Source organism: Choloepus didactylus, chromosome 23 (genome assembly GCF_015220235.1).
Source record: "Choloepus didactylus isolate mChoDid1 chromosome 23, mChoDid1.pri, whole genome shotgun sequence".
Classification (NCBI taxonomy): Eukaryota; Metazoa; Chordata; class Mammalia; order Pilosa; family Megalonychidae; genus Choloepus; species Choloepus didactylus.
The window spans coordinates 1,150,383-1,177,194 of NC_051329.1; the positions used below are offsets into that span (position 1 = coordinate 1,150,383).

Here is a 26,812-nt window from a genome sequence, read left to right on the forward strand (position 1 = left end):
TTTATTTACTCTTGCATAGTCTTCTTTATGCTCTTCTAGGGTCTTCTTGATGTCCTTTATATCCTGAGTCGTGGTATTGGTATTTTTGATTACTTCTTTGATTGATTGCTCCAAGTTCTGTGTCTCCTCTGTTTTTTTAATTTGGGTGTTTGGGTTATCCATATTGTCTGGTTTCTTCATCTTCTTTATAATTTTCTGTTGTTTTTGGCTTCTTGCCATTTGCTTATCTTGATTCTATTAGGATATGCAGACTTATTTAAACAATTATCCATAATTTGACAGAGTTACAGCTTGGTGCAGTGCACTTCCCCTGACCTACCAGCAGGTGGCACTCCCAAGCCACCTCTTACCCTCAATCCAGTTCTCCTCAACTGCGTTTATGCAGCGAGTGGGGGTCCAAACCATGTGGATGTCCAGTCAGTGCACCAGTTTCCTGTGTGTAGCTGGGAGTGCCAGCCCTTTAGTGGGGTTTGTGCCCTGTGCAGTTTGGCAGGGAAGATGGCTTCAAGACCCAGTACTCGCAGCCATTCTGGGACTACAGCTGGAATACCCTGGGAGTGCAGTACGTGTCTAAGCCTTCAGCTCAGATTCCCCACATCCCTCTCTGCCCTGGGCCCATAAGTCCCTGGGACTGGTGTAGGGCTCCTGGCACTCATCGAACGGTGGCGGCTGCTCTTAGTGCTCAAAGGTCTGACCTGTGCCCACCAGAATAGTTCTTGGTTTCTCACAGTCAGAGCAGAGGTGAAATGGGTTGCTGGGGAGGCAGCCCTCTACTGAAAAGAGCTCCTTACCACAGTGGGAATGTTCCAAGTTTCTTTTGAGTACTCACTGGACAAGGAAATTTTCCTTGTATACACAGAAGGGCAAATGCAAACGGGCCTCTGCCACCAGCCCGGATTCTGTAACCAGCCCAAACCAAAACAACCGAAGTTCAGAACACCCTGAAAGCCAGACTCTCAATGAAAAAGAGGGAGGAGTGTTGCTGAGGGGGCCACCGGGGAGGTGACAGAGCGCACAGACTCTGCTAGCACCGTGCTCAGACCCAGCGGCGGCTGCAGAGTCCAGTCAGGCCGGTGGTTTCTTCGGAGCCCATGTAATGTCAGCTGAGAGGAATGAGCCAGGCTGCAGGACCACAAAGGCATTTATTTGGGGACACAGACTTGCCATTCGGGGGGCAGAGATTCAGGTAGCCGCCCAAATTGTGTCCTGTCTTAGCATTTCCAGGTAAGGGTTTTTAATAGGGAAAGCAGATGAGATGTTTGTGGGTGGTGGACTTTTTTGAGGTGCCCTCATTGTCCTTCGGGTTGGAGAGTGAGCCGAGTCGTTCCTCCCGTGGTCGGCATGTGGCGTCCGGCTGTCCTGGGGTTCTGAGGAGCGTTGGCGCTTGCGGCTCTGTGCACTGAGACCTGCCCACGGGGAACCTCCAGGGGGACCTCCCCACCATAGAAACTGTGTTGTTTTATTTCTTCTAACACACTGCAAAGTCCTTGGGTGATGGTTCTCAGGGGGAGCAGGAGAGGGTCAGCAGAGCACCCGGGCTGGTGTGAGGTAGAGGTGTGTGTGCAGGTTCTCCTGAGAAGGGGACGTGGAGCTGGCATCTGAAGGCACAAAGCAGACATCCGGGGGAGACGTGTTTCAGGCAGCGGGCAGAGCTGGGAGGGCCCCTGGAGGTGGGAACTAGCTACCAGCTGCCGCACCTCTGCAAGTAGGAAGCCGAGAGCCTTACTGACACTCTAACAATCACAAATTGGCAACAGCAGGTAGAAGCAGGTGTTCCACAGTGGCCGGGTGGGGGTTACAGTCCAAAAAGGGAAGGGAAATGGCAGGGGACCTCTGTCTGGCGGCTTACTGGAACATTGAGGCAGAAGGAAACATGTCGGAAACTGACTGCTCAGAGCCCAGGCCTCCTTTCCTTGCTCCTTCAGCATTTCCTCCTCTCCATCAAGATCCTCCGCAGAAAGCAGCCTGAAGACTGATTTGTGCTGTCCCGTGGTGCATCGGCTCCACAGAGCTGGGAAGGTCCAGTGTGGTGCCCCACGGAGAAGGGAGCCCAGTGTGGAAGGAACCGTGGCCACTGCAGCAACACTGGGAAAATGGATCTCACCAAAGGTCAGCAGTAAGATTTCTGAAAGACACAAGAGGAGTGTTACTTGAGGCAACAGTATTTTAGGGTAAACGAAGGTAGTTATCAGAGGACTTCAACTGTGAGGTGTTGAAAAGTGCGGGCCTCGAGATCCCAGTCCTCATTTACCAGCCTGGTTGTGAAAGTGAGACATTGTTGAACTATAGCTGTTTATTTTAGAAACAAAACAATGAATTAGAGATATTATTAAAAATATATAAGGAAAAAGGTAGACAGGGTTTGAAATACGCCCCTGATCTCGTCTGCCTGAGACCCAGGATCCAGCCAGCAGTGTAAATCCCGTGCCTCAGGAGTCCCTGGTTCCTGCGGCGTCTGAATCTTCTCTTTGCGTCCGTAATGTCTTGTTCGGTTCTGCAGACTGACGTACGTAAAAGCGGCATCACTCCCTTCAGAGGGCACTGTCCCTCCCGGCAGTTCTGTAGCACAGCTTCCGCGCGGCTGTCTCTCTCCGGTTGTGGGTTCTCTGGTGCCTTGAGGGTGTTCCTAAAGGTGTCCTCGATCGCCTTTGACGTGTCTTGGGTGGCTTTTCCAAGTTGAGGAATTCCATGAAACCAGAAGACACTTCTCAGAGACTTCCAGCCTAGACCGGGCCTTTCGGTGAGTGGGTTGCATTCTGTAGTGCTCTGCTTAGGTCTAAAATGGTTTTAGTTGAAAAACGCAAGATCCCAGGTTGTCTGCATTTTTTGTTTCTAATTGACCCTCTAGGTCAGGGAGTAAGGCCGTCCCTGTGCAGGTCCCACTGCTGGCTGGTGCAGGGCTAGACGGGCATCCCGTCTGCAGAGCAAGCAGCAGGGGTGTCGGCCGAGTGAGAGCCGAAGTGCTGCCTGTAACCCAGTGTTTGGTTCATGCCTAGACCATCAAGGTTCAAAAGAGTTTTTTAATTGATGTCTGGTACACAGACTCCCTAGGCTGCAGACTGGGGGTCAGTTGGAATCAGGTGATGTTCTCCCGTTTCAGAGGGTAAGCTCCGGAGTAGTTCATTAGAGCCTCACAGAACCTGAGGAGGTGAGGCTGGGCAATACCAGGGTCTGTGACTAACACGTGAGACAGTAAAGGTCTCCCGGTAGCAGTCACACGGGGGTGAGTTTATGCTTCCTAGAGGGCGTGGAGAGAACGTGCAGCAGCACTAGTGGCAGCACTTTAGACCAGGACGGCTCTGGAGGATCACACAGCTTGGCTGGAAGACGGGGTGGTATGGCGACGAAGCAGGGAAGGCTGCATATTTCTTTCGTTTGCCCTGTAAGATGAGTGCCTTGATTGCTGTGAGGTTTGGTGGGGGTGCCCCAACTTGGAAGGATGTTTTCAGCTGGTTTCGGGGGCTGCAAAGCGGGCAGCAGCTTATCCACAGAGGAAGAACATCCAGATCATGGCGAGCAGGTTTATGTCCGTGGGAAGGGAAAGCTGGGTGAAGTCCACATGCCGGGTTAGCGCTGGCCTGGAAGGTGAGGGGAAGGCCCCGTGGAAACCTTCAGTGGATTTCCTGGGTTGTACTGTGGACATGTTGGACCAGAAATACGGATCTGGTGAGTGAAAGCACAAAGCCTCCCCACCAGCGTTCTCCCTGCATTTCTGCCGAGGCTGCCCGAGGAGCGTAAGTGAACGAAGCGTGCGGAACACCAGTCACTCGGGGCCTCTGGCAGTCCTGGGTGGCCGTTATGCAGCCTGTCCAGATGCTTGCTTAGGGTGTGGTTTACAGCCCAACTCCTTCCATGGGCTCTGCTCGTTGGGAGTTGCCAGTTCTTGGGATTTTATTGCATCTCCGGGTTTGGAGGGGGCATGGGCCAGCAGACTGAGCCTGACTGGCTTGTGAGTGCACAGCCAGGGCACTTCCTGGCTTTCATCTGAATCGAGGGTTTCTCAGGGGCGAGCTTTCACCTTGGTAACTGCAGAAGCCAGGGGAGCAAGAGAGTGTCTGGTGCCTAGCCACCCGCTCCTCCATTCCTAATGGCAGTTCCGGAGGAAGTGAGGGACTCTGTTTCCTTCCAGAGCACACCAAATCACGTGCTGCACCAAAGGCATACCTGCTGTCAGGGTGAATGGGTGCTCCTAGCCCTTTTAGACATTCGGCAAGCTCAAACAAGCTCAGGTAAGCACTCTGCCTGTTGGGTAGAGGTTTCTCTGGGAAGGGGGCTGCTCTTGAGAACCTGTTAAGGTAGCCACTGCTTATCCAGCATCTGCTGTCCCTGGTTTCATTTTGTGAATAGGACCCATCACTGAAGAGGATTACACGGGGCTTGGCTGCAGAGTTCCTTTGAGGTCGGGCCCCTGGGTGACGAGGGTTTCGCTAAGAATTGTGTGGTCGTGACCCGGTGCTTCTTTGTCAGGACGTGGGAGCCGGGTGGCAGGGGGAACGTGCTGGTAAGAGGGAGAGAGAAGCATCTGTTCAAAAGGTGGGGGCCATGCAGCAGAGGTGTGGTGTTGGAGCAGAATTGAGCAGGACCCCGCTACGGGGGGGACAGGTGGGTCAGGTAGGTGCTGCCTAACTCCCCTCACATGGTGTCTTCCTGCCCCTCATGGACATGCAGTGGGCTGGGGAGACCCCAGGCAGGGAGATGGTGGAAGGCATCAGTCTGGTCTTGCACCCAGCTCGAAGGCTCAGGGACCATGTGCTTTTGGGGCTCACAGGGAGGGAGATGTTTGGTACCCAGTTCCGACAGTAGCCACAGAGACCCAAGAATCCTCTCCATGGCTTTCTTGCCTGGGGTTTGGGAAATGCTTGTGTAGAAGAGATTCTTTTGGGATCTCATAGAGTCCCCTGGCTGGAGAGCCTGTGCCCTAGGTACATGACTTGATGTCGCACACACTGGCGTTTGTCCTGAGAGGCTTTATGACCCTTACAGCCAGCTGTAAATGAGTACCTGACGCATTTGTCCGTTTGGGGAACATGAGGTGTAAGGGTGGAGCCTGAGGGAAAGACTGGCTGTGAGAACAGTGACTGGAGAGTTCTGTGAATGCCTGGGGCTGACAGTCCAGGAATATTCCCACTTCTTCCACCTGAGCGCAATGCTGCTGGCTCTCGGGCTGGACCGAGATGCTGAGAAGGCCTGGGAGGGCAACTGCAGTGACACGGGCAGTCCCAGGGCTGGGAGAGGAGGGGGTGAGGGTTTGGGATATGGAGACTTGAGGAAGGCATGTGTACTTGTTGCTCTAAGGCCTTGCACAAATCTCTGTTTCCCGTTGAGTTCTCTTGCAGGGAGGGGAGAATCGCAGGGCTTGTGGGTGGGCTCTTCAGCCGTCTGCGTGAAGACTTGAACAGTGGGAGTTCAGTTCTGATGGCTTCTGGTTTGAGGGGGTACCGGGGAAGTGTGGGAAGGAGTTTTGAGGGGTCTGTTTGGACCACAGTTGGTTTTGCACTTTTCATTTTCCCTATGTCCATGGGAGCTGGGACCAGAACTCGTTAGGGATGGAGAGCAGGAGATGAGTATGTACTGATTGTTGCTGGGTGGAGTTGCCTTCTGGGCTCGTGTGTGCTGTGACATACGAGTTCTTGCTCTAAAGGGGACCCTGGGTTAAGTGGGGATAACGTTCTTCCCATTTTCCTTCACCCTGAGGTCACACTTCCCAGGGGGTTAACAGGCAGACTCACACGGTGGGAAGGAATGCACCTCCATGCGTGGTCCTAGGGTAACTGAGATGTGGGAGTGGTGGGCACCTTACATCAGAGATCCCCGTGGTGTCTACAGTCCACTTGCTTCAGGGTATGGGCTACACCGATTAAGAAGGGGCAAGTTTCTCCCTTGATTTTGAGTTTGGTTTCCTGCTGGTTAAGAGTACTGGAAGTGACTGGAAAGTGCCCTCATGTAGGAAGTAAACAGTGGAGATATAATTAAAAAATTATTGACTTCTATTTGTATTCCATTGTGATCATAGATTGTGCTTTGAATATGTTCAAAAAAAATTTTTTTTTAATTGAGGCTTGTTTTATGTCCCAGCATATGGTCCATTCTGGAGAAAGGTCCTTGATCACTAGAGAAAAATGAGTGTCCTGGTGATTTGGGATGTTAGGTTCTATATATGTCTGTTAAAATTCTCTATATCTTTCTCCTTTCTTTGTTTCTCTGTTGGTAGGGCTCCTTTAGTATCTGAAGTAGGGCAGGTCTTTTATTGGCAAACTCTCTCAGCATTTGTCTGTGAAAAATTTAAGCTCTCCCTCAAATTTGAAAGAGAGTTTTGCTGGATAAAAGTATTCTTGGTTGGAAATTTTTCTCTCAGAATTTTAAATATGTTATGCCACTGCCTTCTTGCCTCCATGGTGGCCGCTGAGTAGTCACTACTTAGTCTTATGTTGTTTCCTTTGTATGTGGTGAATTGCTTTTCTCTTGCTGCTTTCACAACTTGCTCCTTCTCTTCAGTATTTGACAGTCTGATCAGAATATGTCTTGGAGTGGGTTTATTTGGATTTATTCTATTTGGAGTTCGCTGGGCATTTATGCTTTGTGTGTTTATATTGTGTAGAAAGTTTGGGAAGTTTTCCCCAACAATTTCTTTGAATACTCTTTCTAAGCCTTTACCCTTTTCTTCCCCTTCTGGGACATAATGAGTCTTAAATATGGACGTTTTGTTTTATCTATTGTATCCCTGATATCCTGTTTTTATTTTTTCCATTTTTTTCTCCATTCTTTTGTTCTTTCATTTTCTGTTCTGTGGACCTCTAGAACACTGAGTCATTGTTCAACTTCCTCTAATCTTGTATTACGAGTATCCAGTCTTTTTAATTTGGCCAACAGTTTCTTTTATTCCCATTAAGATCTTCTATTTTTTACTTTACTCTTGCAATTTCTTTTTTATGCTTGTCTAGGGTCTTCTTTACGTCCCTTTTATCCTGTTCCATGGTCTTCTTCATGTCCTTTATATCCTGTGCCATGTTTTTGTTCCTTGATTGTGATTGTTTGCTTAATTGTGCCAAGTACTGTGTCTCTTCTGATATTTTTATTTGGGTGTTTGGGATTGGTTCTCCATGTCATCTGTTTTTATCATATGCATTAAGATTTTCTGTTATTTTTGGTCTCTTAGCATTTGCTTTGCTTGATAGGGTGCTTTCAAGTTGTAAAAAAAAAACAACTTATTTTTCAGAAATAAAAGTTGGTGGCTCTCCAACTAACCAGCAGATGGCGTCTGCGAGTCCCCTATACCCCTCAAGTCAGTTCTCCCCAACTCTGTCTCTGTGGTGTGTGGGGAAATGATTTTTGTGGGGTTCAGTTGGTGAACTCAGTTTAGGTTTATTGTTGGAGCTGTCCGCTCTGAACATGGTGCGTGTGTCTGGGTGGTCAGGGAGGCAGGGCAGCTTTACTATTCAAACCTCCCAGGTGTTCCCAGAGATTCAAGGCTGTTGCAAGAGTCTAAGCCTTCATTTCAGTTTTGCCCCAGATTTTCTCTGTCGCTGACCCACGAACCACTGGCATTGACGTAGCGTCCCTGGGTAATCCTAGCGTCCCCCCTTTTCAGCTGTGATCTTCCAGGACCTCTGCTGAGGGAAGGCTGTGCTATGTCACTAGTGTGCATCGTCCCTTAAGGAAAGCCCCGGGCTGTTGGGCCCTGCAGGGGTGCTCCCAGCCTGATGCAAAGATTAGCCTATAATTCTTGACTGGTGTAAGTTCTGAATGGAAGGCAGGTAGTAGAGCTGGGCCCCACCCCTTTCCTCTTGGAGAAGATGGACGCCTTAGAGGGTGGTCATTAGCATTTCAGTGGTCTCTCTCTGCCTGTACTATACCCTTGTCTGGGTCACAGAACTGGGAACATAAAATGGCCAAGGCTTTCTCCACTGAGTCGAAAAAGGAACAGAGCTAGTCCGAGGCGACCCTCTGGCTCTCCAAGGTCAGTGGTCACCCAAAGCCTCTGTCTACTTGTTGGGGATTTGTACCTCGAAGTGAGCAGTTCACACTTGCTAATTAAAACCCCAATTGGAGCTCAGCTGAGCTAATTCACTCGCTGGGAGAAAGCTTCTCTCTGGCACCACGAGGCTTTGTAGCTCGGGCTGTGGGGGAGGGGTCTCCTGATCTAGATCTGCAGTTTTACTTACAGATTTTATGCTGTGATCTCAGGCAATCCTCCCAATTCAGGTTGGTGTGTGATGTGTGGACGGTCATGTTTGTCCCCCTGCAGTTATTCCGGATTATGTACTAGTTGTTGCTGTTTTTTTTTTAGTTGTTCCAGGGGGACTACTTAGCTTCCACTCCTCTCTATGCCGCCATCTTAGATCCTCTCCCTCAGACTGCCTGGGTTGAAATCCCAGCTCCTCTCCTTGCTGGTCTCCAAGGGCAACTTTCTGAGCCTCGGCTGCTTTATATTTAAAATGGAGATGGAAATAGCACCCACCTCATTGGACTGTCTGAAGGCTAAATGAGGACGCCTCAGCCCAGGGCCTGGTAGGTGTTCATTGTTATTGCTGTTAGAGATTTGCTCTCCGTCTGTTGATTGGCTTCTGAGTAAGGCTCTTCTTTGACACTTGGTCCTACTTTATCTGGCTATTTAAATTGCCCAAGTTTAACTGTTCAGATTTTCTCAGCTCTTTATTTGATCCTTGCCTTTGACGTGTGGTGCAGTTTACAGACTTTTTTTTCAATGCAATGGCTCACCTCTGTGAGAATGCTTCTCTTCCTCTATTCCTTCTCCGGGAAGACGCATCTGTTGTTTGTGCAGCATTTTCTACCCAGCTCCTAGGATGGGGTCTGTCTCTCTCACACACAGTGCCCGGTTTGCCCTATACGTTTCAGTTCTTTGACCTGTCCTGCCTCACAGCACTTCAGCCCACCCTACCCCTCTTTTTTTTTCCTGAGGCTTTTCTGCCCTGGTTTCTTCTGCGTTAGGGCATCCTGCCCCGGGGAGCCAGGCGGGTCAATCCTGAAAGGCCTGCTTTGCACTCGGGTGGTCCAGCAGAGACTGGGTTGAGGTGTGCACCTCTTGCTGACACTAGTGCTGTGGTCTCTTTTTCCCTGGGGGCACTTTGTTTGTGACTCTCCTCTGCTGCGTGTGCTCGGACCTGGGTCTCTGCGGACTTGGGTCCTGAGCTGGCTGTGTGTGGGGCTCTGACTCGCAGCTGTGAGCAGCTCTGTGGTCTGCATGTGGGGCCGGGGGTCCCGGCCTGGGCTGCCTCTGAGTGACTCCCAAGCTGCCTGGAGTGGAGGGAGGGGAGGGGTCCTGCCTGGCAGGTTCATGGCGTAGATCTCCTGCCTTTCCTTGGTGTTTTTTTCTTGTTCTTCAATTCAGCCTTTGTGGAGTGCTATAGTCTGTTGTCCTCCAAAGTTCCAGGCAAGTGGGATTTATCCTTTTATTAGGTGATTCTGAGAGGAGACTCTTCCTGGGGAGTCTTACGTCACCATGTTGATGGCGTCACCCACTTCTGTATGAATTTTGTGATTGACTTTCTTACATCTGCACAGAAGGCTCTTGAAATTTTGATTGGAATTATGTGAAATCTGTAAATCACTTTCAGGAGAATTAATATGTTAATAATATTCACTGTTCTAATCCATGAACGTGGAATGTCCTTCCATTTATTTTGCTTTTTTTTTTCTTTTAGCAATATTTTCTAGTTTTCAGTGTACATGTCTTTCACCCCCTTTACTAATTTTTTTTCCTAGGTATTTTATTCTTTTAAGATGCCATTTTAAATGGAATTGCTCTCTTGATTTCCTTTTGAGATGGTTTAATACTGTGTATGCAAACCCAGCTAACTTTTGGATGTTTACCTTGTATCCTGCAACTTTGCTGAGTTCATTTATTAGTTCTAGTAGCTGTCCTGTGGATTCTTTGGGATTTTTCTGTAGATGGTGGATCGTGTTGTCTGCAGTAGGGGTAATCTGATATCTTCCTTTCCAATTTTGGATGTCTTCTATTTTTCTTGCTTAACTGCTCTAGCTAGAATTTCTAGCACAATGTTGAATAGCAGTGGTGTCAGTAGGCATCCTTGTTTTCTTTCTGATGTTACGGAGAAAGCTTTGTCTTTGTTTTTAATAAACGCCCTTTGTGGTGTTGAGAAAGTTCTCTTTTATTCCTAGTTTTCTGAATGTCATGAAGAAGTGGTGCCAGGTTTTGTCAGAGGCCTTTCTGTATCAGTTGAGATAATCATGTGGTCTTTTTCTCTTACATTGTGTTAATTTGCATTAATTTGTATTGTTGTAATGGATTCGTGTTGAAGCAGCCTTGTGTATCTGGGATAAATCCTAACTGATCATGGTGTATAATTTTTTAATGTGCTGTTCACTATATTTTGTTGAGGATCTTGCGTCAATATTCATGGGAGATGTTGGTCCTTTTATTCAGCTTTGGTATTGAGGTGTTTTGGCCTTGTGGAATTAATTATTGTTCCTGTTGTTCAGTGTTTTGGAAGAGTTTGAGCAGAACTAGAATCAAGTCTTCTTGGAATGGAGTTCCCTGTGAAGCCGTCTGGGGAATGCCTTTGTGGGTTTTTTTCATCACTGATTAATCTCTTTATTTGTTGAGATTTTCTGTTTCTTCTTCAGTCACTTGTAGGTTGGTTGTTTCTAGGAATTTGCCCGTTCACCTTGGTTGTCTAATTGGCATGCAGTTGTTCATATTATTCTCTTATATATACACATATTTTTCCCAGCATGGTCTGTAGTTACAGCCTCAGTCTAGTTAAAGATTTGTTGTTTCTTTTTAATATTTTCAAAGACATATTTTCAAAGACCCATCTTTGGTTTTGTTTATCATCCCTTTTTTCATCTTATTATTCCCTATTTTATTTGTATCTGTTCTAATCTTTGTTACTTTCTTCCTTTTGGTCTCTCTGGTTTTAGTTTGCTCCTCTTTTTCTGTGTCTTATAGTAATGCAGCATGTAGAGCTGTAAATTGGCCTCTCAGCTCTGTCTCTGCGGGTGTCTCCATATTCTTTCATTTCCCTTGTGTTTTCCTCTTTGACCCACTGCTTGTGGCACCTTCTGTTGCCTGTTTCTGAGACCCTCCCGGAGGCCCCGGTTCCTGGTCGTGTCCTCCCTGGGCCTCCCGCATCACCCTGGCTCCGGGGGGGTCACCTGCTGCTTCCCCTCTTTCCTGACAGGTCCAGCCGTTCCTGCCAGAGTGGTTGGCCAAGCCAAGCTGTGGTGGACAGAATGTCCCCCAGGACCTCGTTCCCATCCAGGACATCCCCGAAGTCCACCCTGAGCTGCGCAGGAAGCTGCAGGCGCAAGGCATCTCCTCCTACTTCCCAGGTGCCGTGGCCCCGGTGGGCAGCCCCTGTGCGTGTAGCACCAAGCAGCCTGCTTGCTGGCATGTCCCCAGGCATGTGGTGCCGACGTGCGTCACGAGGCTTTGTGCTGTTCTCAGTCCGCACGGGCCGGAGGCGTCCGGGTCTTCCACACATGTGGCCCCTGACCGCTGCCCTTGTCTGCAGTCCAGGCGGCGGTGATCCCCACCCTGCTGCGGAGCGCGGCCTGTGGGCTCTTGGTGGGGAGAGGTGGCTGCCGCCCCAGTGACCTCTGTGTTTCCGCTCCGACGGGCAGCGGAAAGACACTGGCGTTCGTCATTCCCGTAGTGCAGGCGAGTGTGCGGGGGACTTGGGCAGGGCTGCAGGGTGGGGACGGGCAGGGTGACACACGGCCCTCTCCCCACAGACCCTGCTGCGCCGAGTGGTCTGCCACGTGCGGGCTCTGGCTGTCCTGCCCACCAAGGAGCTGGCCCAGCAGGTGTGTGTCCCCAGGCGGAGCAGCACCCTGCGCTCAGGGCCTCCTGGTTCCAGGTAGGGTGGACCTGGGGAAGCCCACAGCTCAGGGAGCTGACAGCCTCCTCCCCCAGGTGAGCAAGGTGTTCAACGTGTACACAGATGCCACGCCTCTGCGAGTCGCCCTCATCACTGGACAGAAGTCGCTGGCCAAGGAGCAGGAGAGCCTTGTCCAAAAAACGTAGGTTCAGCTGGGCTTTGGGTCCTGCAGGGGGTTCCCCACATGGCAGGAGCTCAGCAGCCGGCAGGCTCTGCTGTGTCCCGGCGTTGCCGTGTCGGGGGTCAGTGCTTCCTGTGCTGAGCCCGACTCTGGTGTGCAGGGCAGATGGCTACCGCTGCCTGGCGGACATCGTGGTGGCCACCCCCGGCCGCCTGGTGGACCACATTGACCAGACCCCCGGCTTCAGCCTCCAGCAGCTCCGCTTCCTGGTACGTTGGCCGGACCCTGGGGCCTGGGCTGAGGGCCGACTGGCCTCCCGGCATCACCAGAGCACAGGACCCCCCCCCCCAGGTCATCGACGAGGCTGACCGCATGATCGACAGCATGCACCAGGCCTGGCTACCGCGCGTGGTGGCCGCCGCCTTCTGGAGCGAGAGCCCCCCGGGTCCCTGGGCACCACTGCAGCGGAGGCAGGTCCCGGTGGTGACTGCTGCCAGGTACTCAGCCCTGTCCCCGGGCTCCGTGTCTCCACAGGGCTCCTGTCCAGCCTCAGGAATCCGCCCTCAGGGGACAGCCCACGAGGGAGCGTGAGGGGCATCCATGCGTCCGTGTCCTGCCTTCTTCCTTTCCAGTACCTGCTGCCCCCAGATGCCGCTGCAGAAGCTACTCTTCTCGGCCACCCTGACTCAGAACCCCGAGAAGCTGCAGCAGCTGGGGCTCTACCAGCCTCAGCTCTTCTCCTTGGGGCTGGCGCACAGGAGCCCCGAGGGCAGCAGTGGGAACGTGGGCGGGAAGTACGCCTTCCCTCCCGGGCTCTCGGTGAGCGGGGCGCCCCGCGAGGGGGCAGCCAGGTCTGGGCGTGGGGCTCCCGCCAATGCGTGCCGTCTCCGCAGCACTCCTACGTGCCCTGCAGCCTCAGCTCCAAGCCGCTGGCCGTCCTGCACTTGATCCTGAAGATGAACTTCTCGAGGATCCTCTGCTTTACCAACTCACGCGAGAACTCCCACAGGTGAGGCCCGGGCAGGGTGGGGGAAGGCAGGCCGGGGGTGGGGGGTTCTGGCCCCACCGGGCCCTGGTGTCCTGTCAGGCTCTTCCTGCTCGTCCAGGCCTTCGGGGGCGTGAGTGTGGCCGAGTTCTCCTCCCGCTTCGGGCCTGGGGAGAGGAAGGGCATCTTGAAGCAGTTCGAGCAGGGGAAGATTCAGCTGTGAGTGGGGAGCGGCTGTGTCCTGCCCTCTGGGGCGCTGGGTGGGGGTCAGTCCCGTCAGCCCAGGATCCCCCCCGGGGTCGCCTGCAGCCCGAAGCCACAGCAGCCAGTTCCCAGGAAGGGTCTGGCTGGGTCCCAGCAGTGTCCCCCGTCTGCACAGTCTCGTCAGCACAGACGCCACGGCCCGGGGCATCGACGTGCAGGGCGTGCAGCTAGTGATCAACTACGACGCCCCCCAGTACCTGAGGACCTACGTGCACCGGTGAGGGGGTGGGGGTCCGTGGGGCGCTCTGCACGGGTTGGGGCTGTCCTCGGTGCCCTCCGGTGAACGCCCCCGCCTTGGCGCTGCCCGTCTGACTTGTCTGCCTTCAGGGTTGGGAGAACGGCCCGGGCCGGGAGAGCTGGTCGGGCCTTCACGCTGCTTCTCAAGGTGCAGGTGAGGCGGCTCAGCAGCCCGGGGCGGGGGGGGTGGGAGCAGGCACCAGGGAGCCCTGAGAACGCCTTCCTGCTCGTGCTTCTCCCCCAGGAGCATAGATTCCTCCGGATGGTGACAGGAGCGGGAGTGCCGGAGCTGGAGCGGCACGAGGTCCCCAGCGAGAGCCTGCAGCTGCTGGTGCCTCGGTACGAGGAGGCCTTGGCCCAGCTGGAGCAGACGGTCAAGGTGAGGCCGGCTCGGGTCCCCCGCAGGCCCTGGTGCCCCAGCGGCAGCGTTCCTGTGGCTGAATCCTAACGCATGTCTAGAGAAGATTCAGGAAAGGAAGGATCAAAACCAAGCAGGAGAAAGACCTGCTGGGAGGTGGAGATGGGGGCACAGTACCTGGGCACCCCAGAACCGAGTGTGCTCAAGTCCTTTGGGTTGGAGGGGGACGGCCCTGGGAGCTGACCCTTCCCTTTCCACAGGAGGAACGGAAGCAGAGGGCGGCCTGGGGGCGAGCCCTGGAGGACAGAGGTGAGTCGAGCAGGTGAGCTGGCCCTTAAAGCAGGGAGGGTTCTCTCCCCCTTCTGGGGTAACAGGTGCCATCTTTACTCACTTTCCAGAAGAATCCTGAGTTCTGCCTGCCGCGTGAGCCAAAAATAAGGTTTGCTGAGGATTCAGCCATTTGCACCATCTCTTCCTGATGTGGGAAGCGAGGCGACTTTGCTCACTGGCCGAGAGAGCCGCCGGCAGTGGGACAGGGGCTTTCTGGCGGCAGGTCGGGCCTGAAAGCAGGTCAGACTGTTTTGGAGATAACATTGGGCAGCCGCCAAAGACCACATGTGACCGTGTTTGTTGCAGTTTTGGCCGCGGCAGGGACAGCTTTTCCACAAACACCAACCTGTTCATCACACTGGATTTGAAAGGTCGCCAGAGGACGCGCTGCCCGTCTCACACCGGAGCCGGACCCGCTTTCTGAGACAGCTGTGTGGGCAGCAGCACGTGGACGTCATCGTCACTCACCACCCAGGTGCAAATAAACCCACCACAGGAAAACGAGCTCTGGAAGCATTGATCCACCTCTATAAGAGTTTGCTTTCAAAAAATTTGTATGCTACTATTAAACTTTTTTTAAAAAAAGGCACGAACTGTGGTTCTTTAGGGTCAGTGACGATAGGAAAATGCACATTCTCAGCACTCAGATCACACATTTCCTGTCACTGAATACATAACGAGCAATTACACATCAGAAGAGCAAAACAAAATCCAGTAAAGGTACCCAAATTAGAACTTGAACTAAACCAATAGAACCATCTTAGGCATATAGAAATGCAACATGCTTTTTACAAAACAAGCAGGCGTTTGGTATAGAGTCACACACAGGACACGGCGGAGACGACCCAGAGGGAGCCTGAAAGCTGACGCATGACTCCAGAAATGGCACAAGACACGGGAGGCAGCTGCTGCTGATGGATGGATGGACTGCTGGGGGCCCCACCACCACTCAGCACTCAGAGACCCTTCCCTCCAGTGACCCCGAAAGCCTTCAGCTGGGCCTGGCAGGCAGCTGCGACGCTGTGGCATCACCGAGGCCTGTGTGCCCAGCCAGGTGCCCGGGGGCCCTGCTGCCTGACGGTGGGTGCACAGCTCTGGCTGTCGCAGGCTGCTGGGCACACCTGAGGCCTGCAGCTGTGCCAAGACACTTGTCACAACCTGCTGCCGTGTTAATTTCTGTGGAGCCACCAGCACTGAGCCCTGCCGTGGGGAGCATCTGCACCTGCTCCTGCCCCTGGTGCTCTGACACGCTGGCTGTGGCTGAACCTGGAGGGGAAAGAGAGCTCCGTGCCTAGGAAGGACTTAACGTCCTGCTCTCATTTTCCAGAGGCCACATGAGGACTCACAGGGCTACAACCAGTCTCCCCCAGATTGAGAGAGTGCTGCAGTATGCGCACTGAGTGATGGAACCAGTAATCCCCAGTAAGCAACAGATCCTGAGTTAATCAAAGAAACTAAAATTCTGACCATGACTCATAAGCGGTGCCCTCTGCCTGGATCAGGTGTGCAGTGGACGAGAACCGGCTTCCGGAACGGCAGTGGAGCAGGATGATCCCGAAGACCTGTTCCCCGGCAAAACAAACACAACTCATGAGAGAGCTTTGGAAGACAACCACTTCAAGTCCCCGGACATTTTCCCAAGGACACAGAGCAAATCCCAAGCACATTCTGATAAAGGTGTGTCCTGTAAACCCTAGTGGAACAAGAATATGTAACTTGGAGAAAAGTCTCGATTAAATTTCACACTAGAAAGCAGTAGAGAACTGTCAGCACACAGGGTCATGAGACGCTCCACATCCCCTCCCTCTGCAGAAACGTGGACGCTGAGCTGAAACTCAGATGCTCGAACAGTCAAACGTTTACAGCAACCAAATGAACCTAACATCAGAAAGGTGACTTCAAAACAGGTGAAAAGCGCCTGGGGAAATCCAGATGGCGGGTGAGAGGCGCAGGGCTCCGGCCCCCGCAGCAGCTCTGTATAATGAACTGCAGATACATTTTCCCAAAGCTCCAGGAAAGTGAGAAGCCTGCAGTAACAGGGTGGGCGCCGAATAAAGAGAAAGGCGACCTAAAAGCAGAGCTCAGGCGCCCTGGCTGGCCCCTCTCTCTCACCAGCTCAGTGCAGAGCCGGCCGTGCTCCAGTGTGGGTCCGGGTCCAGGTCCCGGTTCTGGAGGCGGCAGCGGAACCTCAGGCACATTGGGGGCGTGTGTGCCGGGCCCCGCCTGTCTGCTGGTGGCCGAGGGGCTCGCCGTCCCAGAACTCGCCCCGTGTGTACAAGGCGGCTCACCAAGCTCTGCTCCAGGATGCCGTGGAGGTGCTGCCTGGGGCGGGGACACACAGTGCAGCGCCCGGGGCCATGCGGAAACTGTTTCCAGGGAAGAGGGGGCATCCGGACCAGGTAAATGGGGGGTTCCTAGGCCGTACGTGCCTGCCCCACACAAGACAGGCACAGAGAGGACCAGGGAGGCCCCGTGCTGCGGCCTGGAGCTCGTCTCCAGACTCGTTGTACGGAAAGGCCCTGCAAAGACTGGGAAGAGTTTTCTCTTTCTCCTTGGTGGTTGTGGTTTTTTTTTTTCCCTACCTCCTAGCACTCAAGGAAAGCCTTGTCTACCTGGGTATAAACTTAAAGAACCCATACTTCTAAACTCCAGTGACAATACCCTAAAATACCAGAATGTCCAGGTTCCAACAAAAAATTATAAACTATGGGAAGGAATGGGAAGTGCTGGCCCAGGTAAAGGAGGAGAAGAAAGCATTAGAGACTGTCGAGGAGGGCCCAACCTGGGACAGCCCAGTGAGTTTTAAAAAATGCTCCTAAGTGTGCTCAAAGGGGTAAAGGAAACATGGACAGAGAACTGAAGGAACACAGAACACGAACATGGAGGATGTCGATAGAGGAATGGAAATTTAAAACTCCCTGCCGGGGTCCGACATCAGCGTGGAGCAGGCAGAACTGGAGAGCGTGAAGGCGAGACGACTGCGGTCACCCGGCCTGAGGGGCAGCGGGAGGGAGTGGGGGTGAGCAGAGCCTGAGGACCCACGTCTGCCGGCCCCGCGGGGTGCTGAAGGGGTTCTGCCGGCTGAACCGTGGTAGAGAGATGGCAGTACTCCTGGGTTTTTGGTCTGTAATGGCACTTTTTACTTCTTACAGGACCTAAAGGCACTGCGTGCAGTGCAGTGAGACAGCAGTGGTCCTGGACGCAGGACATGCAGACACGTAACCTACGGCGAGACCCACCTGAGGAGGGGGCGGGGCCCCGGACGTGGGGAGCACGGCAGGTCGGAACAGAAGGACACCAGACAGCAACACGCGGCCACACGGCCAAATCAAGGCCTCCGTGCAGGGACTGCACTGGGGTTCCAGCTTGTAGCTCCGCTTACTGGGACCAGTACTTACAAATCAGCGTTTTGAGGCACACAGCCTATGAAGACATCATTTGTGACCAGAACAGCAGAAGGGGGTGTGGAGGCTGGGGGGGGGGGCAAGTTTGCTCGGCCCTGATTCACACGGGAGTGTTACAGATGGAGGATGGCAAATGTGAGCTGTGCGGTGACCACAGACAACACACACAAAAGGAAATGGGAAGAGAGTCAGAACAGTTCATTAGAAAAGACCAACTGAACACAAAAGTAGGGACAAAAAGTTAGAAAAATGCACAAAAAACTAAACAGGAAAATGGCAGAAGTCAGTCCTGCCTCAAGAGTGACTGGGTGAACAGGCGTCAGCGAACTCGGACGTCTGGACGGACGTTCCCAGCAGTGCTGTCCACAGCAGCCAGAGGAGGGAGCAGCGCAAACGTCAACCAGCCGATGAACGGATAAACACAGCGCACGTACGATGGAATCTCATTCAGCTGCACAGAGGAATAAAGTGCTGACATGTGGCAACATGGACGAGCCTTGAAGACATCGTGCTGAGTGAAATAAGCCAGACACAAAAGGACAAGTATGTATGACATGACTCGGATGAAACAAGCAAATTCCTGGGGACGGAGGATTGCTGAGAGGCAACCAGGGGCTGGGTGGGTGGAAGTGAATGGGGGGTTACTGCTTCCAGGGTGCCGAGTATCTGGGGAGTGCATGGTGAGGCCAGCACACCAGCACTGACTTGTACACTCAGAAGTGGTTAGAGTAGGAAATCTGTTATCTGCTGGTCACCCCCATACAACACAAGCAACAACAAACCCCACGCTGGGAAACCACTTCTCACCCCAGTGTGGCTCAAGGACAGACGGACTCACAAGCAGCAGCGAGCGCACAGCGCGGAGGGGGAGCCTGTACCCTGCTGGCGGGAGCGTGAAATGGGAAGCTGCTCTGGAAAACAGTTCGGTGGCTCCTCAAGATGGTCCACGTGGAGCTACCGCGTGACCTGGCAATTCCGTTCCTAGGTCTATGTGCCCAAGAGAAATGAGACAAAAAAACCTTCTCGGACGTTCACGGCGGCGTTACCCACACAAGCAGAGGCTGCGCCACTGGGGACGGCGTTGCCTTCGGCGGTGACTGTGGTGATGGTGGCACAGCCCTGTGACGATGCTGGACACCGCTGAATCCTGCACTTCAAATGCATGATTTTTCTGCTATGTGAATATATCTCTATAAAGCTCTTTGCTGAAAGAAATAGTGAGTACACACACGCAGAGGCTCACTGGAATTACAAGGACTTGAAAATGCCAAACGGCCCCTCTCCCGTGGCCTTTTTGTTTACACCTGATGGTTCAGGCGTGAGCTGGTATTCGAGTGCCGAGGAAGAGGCAGCCGACTGAAGACAACTGTGGACCTTTCCGAGCATTTTCACTGAGCGCCAGCAGCTCCCCTCCTGGCGGGGGCCTGGGAGAGCCCCCAGAAGTTGTGAGAGGCGAGCAGAAGCACGCGGCAGGGGCCCGAGGGGCCTTCAGGCCTCACCTGCTGGGAGCCCCAGCGCGGAAGGGGCACCAGGGCCGCCTGCGCTCAACAGCTGGAGGCACCTTGGCCGCCTTCGTGACGCACGACACAGGGAGGGGAGGTGGCGGCTTTAGGGGCGGCACTCTGGGCTGTGACCTGGGCCTACGCAGTCCCATTTCCCGACTTCTAAGAAGAAAGAAAGGGCGGGTTGTGGCACGAGAGAAGGGGCCGGAAGGTGAGGGCGACACGGCTCGACAGGGCCCATGCCTGGCCCCGGGACCTGCAGACCCAGGGGACGTCAGACATGGTGTCCTGCCCGGGGGCTGTGCAGCAAACGGCCCCTTCCGCTGCTGGGGCTGAACCGTGACCTGCTGCACATTTATCTGGACAACAGAAGACGGAGTTTAGGAAACAGCAGACGCGTGAGCTCGCCGGGTGGGCGCCAGGAGGCTGCAGGGAGTGAAGGCGCAGTTAACCCAGCGTGAGGTGCCCTCCCCTTGTGTGTGCTGTAAGCGTCCACCGGGGGCTGCCCCTCTGCTGGGCTCACTGGCTGGAACTCCTTGAGCTCGGGGTTGCAGGTTCCCGTGAGGCTTCGCGCTTGCTCCTCCCAGACGCCCGGGCGCACTGTGGCTCCAGCTCGACTTGCAAGTAGTATAAACTCAGAACGAGTGCAGGGGCTGGCCAGTGAGTTTCTGAACGATCCACCCGGAGCCACCGTCAGGAACGGCGGCACTGCACGCTGCCACTCAGCAGAGGGGCTTTTCCGACTTTCCCTCGCCCGTGAGGACTGCCCTCTGCGCCCGGCTCCTTGGTGGGGCCTCCATTTGGCTGTCGTCGTCTGTGCCCAGTCCCAGGCCCCTGGGTCCACACCCCCTGGGGCCTCCTGCCTTGAGCCTTTGCTGGTGCCTGGCTCCTCGCCTCACGTCCCTGCACGTTTACCTAGGGTTTTACGTTTTATCTGGCGTTATTTTTTTTAACCTGACTTTTTTGGATATTCTGTTGACACAGGGTTTCAGGAAATGCCGTCTGCCATACTGCCAAAGTCAGACATCCCTATTCAAGAGATCATTTTAAACATATTTCTAAAAATCGTATTAGAAAAGGCAAAACCCAACCTTTTTTGGTTTTTGCTATGTCTCCATTTTAAAAGCAAGCTTTCCCCCCAGAGAGCACCTGTCTGCGTTCCTGGATCAGGGAGGGCTCCTGTCACCCCCAGGAATCGCACCTGCTGCTGCCGGCAGTGGGTCCTGGGCCACCTGGGGCAGGACGGCCTCTGGCTGCTGCTGGTGTTTGAGCTTCAGGAGCTGCGGCACGTGCAGGGGCTGAGGGACCATGGTCTGTCCTCCTGGGACCACAGGAAAGAAGCAGGACATGGGACACGTTGAGCACATGCCAAGACTTGGCACCGCAGGCACGTTTCACGCTCAGCTCATTGGCAAGCTGCTCGGGAGAGCCAACTTCAGGGCGACTACAGCATTGAAATGAGAACCACACCCGCCCTCCATTTCCCGCTAGTCATTTATCATTAGCATTTCACTGATGAGTTTGGCATCTCTGCACCCCTTATTCAGAGAATGAGTAACAGGAACAATGTCCTAATTAGGCTCCCTTCAAAAAAAAAGCCAGCCAACAGGAGCACAGCTCAACAGCTCATTGGCAGAAAACGTCAGCCAGGTTTCTTGCAAATAGTCCAAATGATTTGTTTTGAGTTTCCCCAGCACCTGCTGCTTTCGGGGGCGGCCCTGTGGCACTGCTGACCCTGCCACGCTGACCGGCAGGGTCAAGACCCCTGCACGCGAGACAGCAGCAGGGATGGAGACCACCGGGGGCCCCGCCAGAGGGCCCGGGGCCGACATGTGCCCGGGAGCTGTGAGCTGGGGGCAGACACGCACCTGGGCGACAAGAAACAAGTCCCAGGCGCCCGCCAAGGTCCCACGGATCCCTCCTCCCTCGGGCAGGAGACTTACGGGCAGGGTCCTGAGGCTGACCGCGGTGCCAGTGAGCAGGGCCCGGGCCCGGGGGCCTGACCATGGAGGGCTGGGGGTGGCAGCGGGGTCCCGGCTGAGCCTGCGGGGGCTGCTGGGGCAGCTGCAGTTTCTGCTTCTGAGCAGCTGCTCCTGGGGGTACAGACAGGACTCACTTGTTTTCTATCTCGGTAAAAAAGGCACGTGTGCAAATATGCAACTTTGTCTTTTCTTACTCGCGCTTTTAAGGCATGACTAACTCATCTGCTTTAAAAAACAAAAAAATCTGAAGAGAGATGCCTTAGGTCGATATTTTTGACACGTTCAGAATATATCTGCTTTCAGGAGTCACGTACCTTTTCATACTCTTCTGTCAGTGACTAACACTGCGCACCCCAGCCCCTGCCTCTCCGCCTCCCAGGCCGTGGCTCACAGGACAGAACACAAACAACCCAATGTGCTGACCCACCGGGGCCGCCGCGCAGACAGGCTCCTCCACGCCCGACCCCAGCCCAGGACGGAGCTGCCGACAAGGCGGGGAAGGGCAGCGAGCCAACTGCAGACGGCCTGACAGCAGCCCCAGGACCAGGAACTGACACGCGTACCCTTAAATTCTGTAATCAATACATAAGGCAGTCTTACTGCTACTATTCAGCAAATGGTTTTCAAAAAAAATGTAAGGAGAAATGCCATTTCTAACCAATCCCACACAGAACCTGAAACAGGAAACCAGAGCAGCTGAGCTGAGTGCGGGGCCCACTGTGCAGTCCCTGGAGATCGGAGCGGGGGGCCCACCGCCCAGGAGGTGCCAGGAAGAGGCCCAAGAGGCCCCCTCGTGGGGGGAAGGGCGCTCAGAAGCCGTTCACGGAAGCAGCACCCGAGACGCACCTGCAGGGGTGACCCACCCCGTGGGGACCTTGTAGGGCCCCGGGCCCCGGCCTGGGTGGGGAATGGCCGGGCCAGTCCTCCCAGGGAAGGCGTGGCTCCTGCGCTGCCCCCTGCCCACGGGTGGGCTCCGGGGGCAAGACCACCCAGGCTCCGGCCTTGAGCTTGTCTTTGTTCTTCTATTTTTTAAACTGAAGCTGAGAAGACTGAGGGAAGGTCCCCGGTTGGAGGAGACTGAGGCGGCCTGACAGCTGTGCACAGTGTGTGTCCTGGGGCAGGGGGTGGACATGGGCGGGAACGCGGAGAAAGGCAAACAGTCTCAGCACAGCTGGGAGCACGAAGCAAGGCTCTGTCGGCCACCACGAGGAGAGCACCACACTGTCCCGTGACTTCTGCACGTCCAAAGTCACCTCAGAAGCTGAGGCTGACGAGGCCTCCCTTTTCTCACCTCGTCACCCAGAGCCGGAGGAGTGGAAGAGGGTCGGGGCAGTGGGCACCCGAGAGTGGAGGAGAGAGCCCTGCTCCCCTGAACCCAAAGGGGTGGGGCGCTGTCAGGCCAGGGCCCCCCTGGGCAGCTACACTGCGTAAGAGCTGCAGGCATCTTGGCCAAACTCAGGAGGAGACTTTCTGCCCAGAACATGCCTGAAAATACGAATTCCTGTGGCCCGCGAGGGGCAGATCCCTCCAGCTCGGACATGAGGAGACCCCACGCCGCGCACCCCCCAGCTTCGGGCTGTAGAGCTGCTCCCCGCCACGCCTGCCGGCAGGGGGCCTGCCAGGAAGTCTGAAAACGGCCACAGCACCGCACTGGGTGGACCGTCCAGCCCTAGGCCCCTCGGGGAAGGCCCTGGGACTGCAGAACCCAGTGGGCTCAACAGGATCTCCAGGCGGTGGGAGGGGGCAGCCAGCTGCCCGATGGCGGCACTGACACACCGGAAGACCGCCCGGGCCTGCCGGGAAGTGGTGCAGAAAAGCACGTGCTGACGACCCGACCCTGGAACCAGGAGCCGCAAAGGACGGAAGGCGGCAGCCCCCCGCGGTCCCGTGGCCCAGCGGAAAGGACACTCTCCTGCCGTGGGACCAGACAGGCCACAGAGCGATGCAGTCTCCTAACAGCGCGGTCCCCCCCAGCGCCCCCGCTGCTCCACGACTCGCCCCCTGACCCGCGGCAGCTTCCACTCGGCTTCCATCTGCCCTGGAGACGGCTCGTGCCGGGCCCTGCGTCGGTGGCCTTTGCGTTTGAGCTACTTCCCGCCGGAGCAGCTGGAGGTGGGCGGGGGGAGTGTTCTGCTGAGAAGTTGTGTCCCTGTGACTGCACAGACAGACTGAGGATTTTTTAACAGTCCCTCCTGTATACTTTTTGGCAGATTAAATTCACCAACAGATAGGGAAAATTCTAGAAGGTGCAACATAGTTCCAGCTATATAAAGTTGCCCTTCAAGTTGTGGTCGGGAATGGGGCTTGAGCCGCTTGACAGTTACGTTGGTCCCTGTAAAAAATATAGATCAACAGTGGAAGAGATTTTGCTAAGCAGAGAACGGGAACAATTTTCAGGTGTATTTGGATCCATGATTCTAACAGAACCAGCTCTGGCCCACGAGGAGGGGTAACACGTGCAAAGTCGCCTCCATGGCGTGTGCAGCCCAGGCCGGGGGAGCCCAGGATGACGGCCGCATGGCCCCCAGAGGCCCCAGCAGACGCGTCCTCCCGCAAAGGCACCTGCTGTGCCCGGGGGGTGGGCCTGGCATCCACGCTCCCTACCTGGGGCCCTGGATGTCACGCGGGTTCTCGTCCGGGTCTGCACTGCAGTCAGGCCGGCTGAGACCCCACTGAGCTGGTGACGGAGGTGGCCGTGTGCACCCCTGCGTGGGGGCTCCGGGTGGTGGCCACAAGCCCTGGGGCCTTGGAAGGAAAACAACTGGGGTGAATTCTGCTTTTGAGCATTTCAAGTAGACATGAGACCTCTCTTTAATAATCTGTCCTTTTCCCTTCTGATCCCACCTGGAGCACAGACCACTCCTGACCCACTGGCGTGAAGAGGCCCCAGCCAGGCCCGGGGTGACCACGGCTGGTTCAGAGGCTGGAGGGTGGCAGCCGGGGCTCTGGGCACCGTGGTCACGACGACACTGGCACTCACAGAAGCTGGAAACCAGATGAAGGGCCGGGCAGCTCCGCGCGTCACAGTGCGCTCGTCTGTCCAGTGGCACCCGCAGGGAGCCTCGTCCCAGACACGCTTCCAGCAGGGTTGCTCGGTGCCGTCACCGTGTCCTGCCCTGTCGGCCTGCTCAGGACACAGGTGAGCGCAGGGCATGCTTCACATCCACCACCTGGGTGTTCGTTTCCCATCTAACTCACTTCACGTTTCCTTAATGCCACCTACGTCTGAGGACACTCCAGGATGTTCAAGGATGAATCAGACACGTCCCACGTTCGTTTGTTCGTTCATCCATCTGTCCGTCCATCCGTCCGTCCACCCATTCAATAGCACCGAGGGCTCACAACTTGCCAGAGGCCCCCCCCCCCGCCCCCGGGCACCTGGTGAGGAGAGGGGTCTGGCACAGCGCACCAGCAGTCGGCGTGAGCACGTGAAACCTTCACAAGCGCTGGGAAAGCACAAGGGGGTGGGCGAGCTCCCCAGGGAGGTGGTTTTGACACATGCTCTGGGCTGGGGGCTGTTAGGGAAGTCACAAGGCCGGGCAGGAGCAGCAGCGAGGGCACTGCAGGAAGGGAGCTGCGTCCGCAGGGACCTGTGGTGAGGGACAGTGCGTCCGAGGAGCCCCGGCAGCCCCTGGGATGGAGACGGGGGAGGTGGGTGTCTGCCTCAGGTGTGGTAGGAGGGCTGTGAGCTTCCAAAAGGAAGATGAAGAACCGTGGACAGAGAAGACAGAGGCGGGGGTCAGAGCTAGGCCCCGGTGCGGGGATGTGGGGCAGAGCCGCCAGGCCGCAGGCCCTGGGGTGCAGGCAGCTGGGGAAGGGGGCAAATTGTTCTACTTGGAGGAGCTGAGACTGCATCTGCACAAGAAGGCCTGGGGGGTCTCATTTCCCTGCATGAGGAGCTGACTGACAAGGACGCCGACGCCAGTTCTCCCACCAAAAGGGCACGGCTGCGAGTGAGGACGTTACATTTAGTTTTCCTCCAGAGGCACTAAAGCTGCAACATAAACTGTCAACCTCACAGTTTTTCTTCTCCACCCACACGAAGTTGCTGACAGTTCAGCTCAAGTCCATCTACCCGCTGTCGACAGCAGAGAGGAACCACAGCCCTGTCACCACCAGCTGCGGGGCTGGGCGAGATGCACCACGGGGCAGGAAGACGACTCGGCCCGAGCGTTCTCAGCACACAGTGACAGCGGCACACAGGGCTTGGTGCGGGCTGGGAGTGACGGGTGACCTCTCTGACAGGCACACACGTTGCACTCCCTCCCTTGCACGCTCCACTGCGCTGCTCAGGCCGTCCCAGAGCACACAGCATCCAGCGAGACCAGGGAGTGACCGTGACGGCACAGGCCCGTGAGAAGGGATCTGGGAGCAGCGGGAGGACTCACAAGGACAGCAGGGCTGGCAGTGGTCATAGCTGCATGCTGCGGGCCCATCTGCGTCTGGGGCAGGGCCTGGCTCGGCTGGGGCTGCGGGGGCTGCTGCTGACATGCGGTGGCGGTGGCGGCGGCTGTACCCCGGCTGCAGCGGGGCTCTCTGATGTTCTGCCAGAGCCTAGAAGGAAAACGGCATTTGCAGAGAGATTATTGGAACACTTTTGTCCCAAATTACAATCCATCTTCCTGTAACGGAAAATAAGAAATGCAAACAGAGTCTCATAAATGAAGGTGAGCCATGCTGGGAGCACTGGGCTGGGCTGGGCTGGACTGTACTTGGCCAGAGGGGGATTGGGTTTCCGTGTCCACACAGGCCCCGGCTGCCCGTCTGGTGGACCCGCAGGTGAAGCAGCGCAGCCGCCGGCTCTGCCTTCTCCTTAGCAAGGCTTCCACCTGCAGGGACACAACCTGGGTCGGGTTCCAAGGCGTATCGTAGTTGATCCCACCGCAAACACGAGCAGCAACTGAATGACCACGGTGAAGAGGACCCCCTCACTGCACTCGGGAGGGGAGAGGCATGCTGTGGATTCTTCTGGAAAGCATTCATGCTGAGCCTAAACTTAAGCTAATTGTTTTTGTTACTGCTGCTGTCCTACGTGCTGTGAAAGCCTTCTGCTTGCTCACTGCTGTGCACTTTGCACACACCTCCCGTCTACTCTTCCTGACGCTTCAGGTCGGAGGCCCTCTGGCTGCAGAGAGACCCGCCCAGGCCAGGTTCCAGAGAGCGCACGGAGCCCTGGACGGCCAGGAGCCCACGGCTCTCCTGAGGACGGTGGGGCAGTGCTCCTGCCAGCTACTCAAGACACGTCTCCTGATGCAATCAAAAACTGCCAGGATGCAGACGGGCAAACGCATGGCTGTAATGGCAGGAAAAGTCAAGCCCTGGAAAGACCCACAAGTGGCACCGAGGATAGAATCAGGCCATGGCGGCCCTCAGTGACGGCCGCACATTCAGGACAGCAGAGGAAAGCAGGGGCCTGTCCAGGGCAAGGGGGAGCGAGGGAAGCAGGAAGCAGGGACACAGCCTTCCAAAGGCGAGGCGAGGCTGGGAAAGAGCAGACAGACGGTTCACGAGCTGGGGGACAACTTCGCCTGCTCAGCACAGCCAGAGAGAAAGAGCAGGGACAGAAAACACACTTGAAGAGACAATGGCTGATGTTTCTCCAAATTTAATGAACACTGTAAATCTCTGAACTCACAGATGTAAGAAGTTCAACAAACTCTACACAGAAGAACTATGAAGAGAAGTAGGCCAAGGCCATAACCAAATTTCTTAATACTGGTGATAAAGAGAAAAATTTAAATGCAGCGTTAAACAACTACCCACCCAGG

General features: G+C 55.1%; 3 protein-coding genes across 4 annotated transcripts in view; 2 read left to right on the plus strand and 1 right to left on the minus strand.

The window, feature by feature from the left end:
* Nucleotides 1-14,734, plus strand: part of DDX51 (DEAD-box helicase 51) — a 30,066-nt gene extending 15,332 nt beyond the window's left edge. Inside the window, 14 exon segments of the mRNA XM_037816577.1 lie at nucleotides 11,163-11,313; nucleotides 11,496-11,641; nucleotides 11,716-11,787; nucleotides 11,897-12,003; nucleotides 12,143-12,251; nucleotides 12,334-12,479; nucleotides 12,615-12,801; nucleotides 12,876-12,991; nucleotides 13,070-13,186; nucleotides 13,347-13,448; nucleotides 13,559-13,622; nucleotides 13,713-13,847; nucleotides 14,087-14,135; nucleotides 14,225-14,734. Coding sequence (XP_037672505.1) covers nucleotides 11,163-11,313; nucleotides 11,496-11,641; nucleotides 11,716-11,787; nucleotides 11,897-12,003; nucleotides 12,143-12,251; nucleotides 12,334-12,479; nucleotides 12,615-12,801; nucleotides 12,876-12,991; nucleotides 13,070-13,186; nucleotides 13,347-13,448; nucleotides 13,559-13,622; nucleotides 13,713-13,847; nucleotides 14,087-14,135; nucleotides 14,225-14,235 — 1,512 coding nt within the window. The 3' untranslated portion in view covers nucleotides 14,236-14,734.
* On the minus strand, nucleotides 162-21,643 carry LOC119519130. Of its 2 annotated transcripts, XM_037816579.1 has the most exons (5): nucleotides 21,359-21,643; nucleotides 21,006-21,155; nucleotides 20,264-20,383; nucleotides 1,850-2,125; nucleotides 162-1,699 (listed from the first exon to the last, which is right to left on the minus strand). In XM_037816579.1, exons 2-5 carry the CDS (start codon nucleotides 21,067-21,069, stop codon nucleotides 1,290-1,292), a joined length of 870 nt encoding a protein of 289 aa, XP_037672507.1. In that variant the 5' UTR covers nucleotides 21,070-21,155; nucleotides 21,359-21,643; the 3' UTR covers nucleotides 162-1,289. The 2 variants fall into 2 exon arrangements, 1 of the variants encoding a protein (XP_037672507.1); XR_005213957.1 differs by lacking the exons at nucleotides 20,264-20,383; nucleotides 21,006-21,155; nucleotides 21,359-21,643 and adding exons at nucleotides 11,137-13,923; nucleotides 14,004-15,718; nucleotides 17,396-20,166 and having other exon boundaries at nucleotides 162-2,125.
* LOC119519129 lies at nucleotides 14,886-25,633 on the plus strand. Its single transcript, XM_037816578.1, has 2 exons — nucleotides 14,886-16,555; nucleotides 17,309-25,633. Exons 1-2 carry the CDS (start codon nucleotides 16,138-16,140, stop codon nucleotides 17,803-17,805), a joined length of 915 nt encoding a protein of 304 aa, XP_037672506.1. The 5' UTR covers nucleotides 14,886-16,137; the 3' UTR covers nucleotides 17,806-25,633.
* The last annotated feature ends 1,179 nt before the right edge of the window (nucleotides 25,634-26,812 follow it).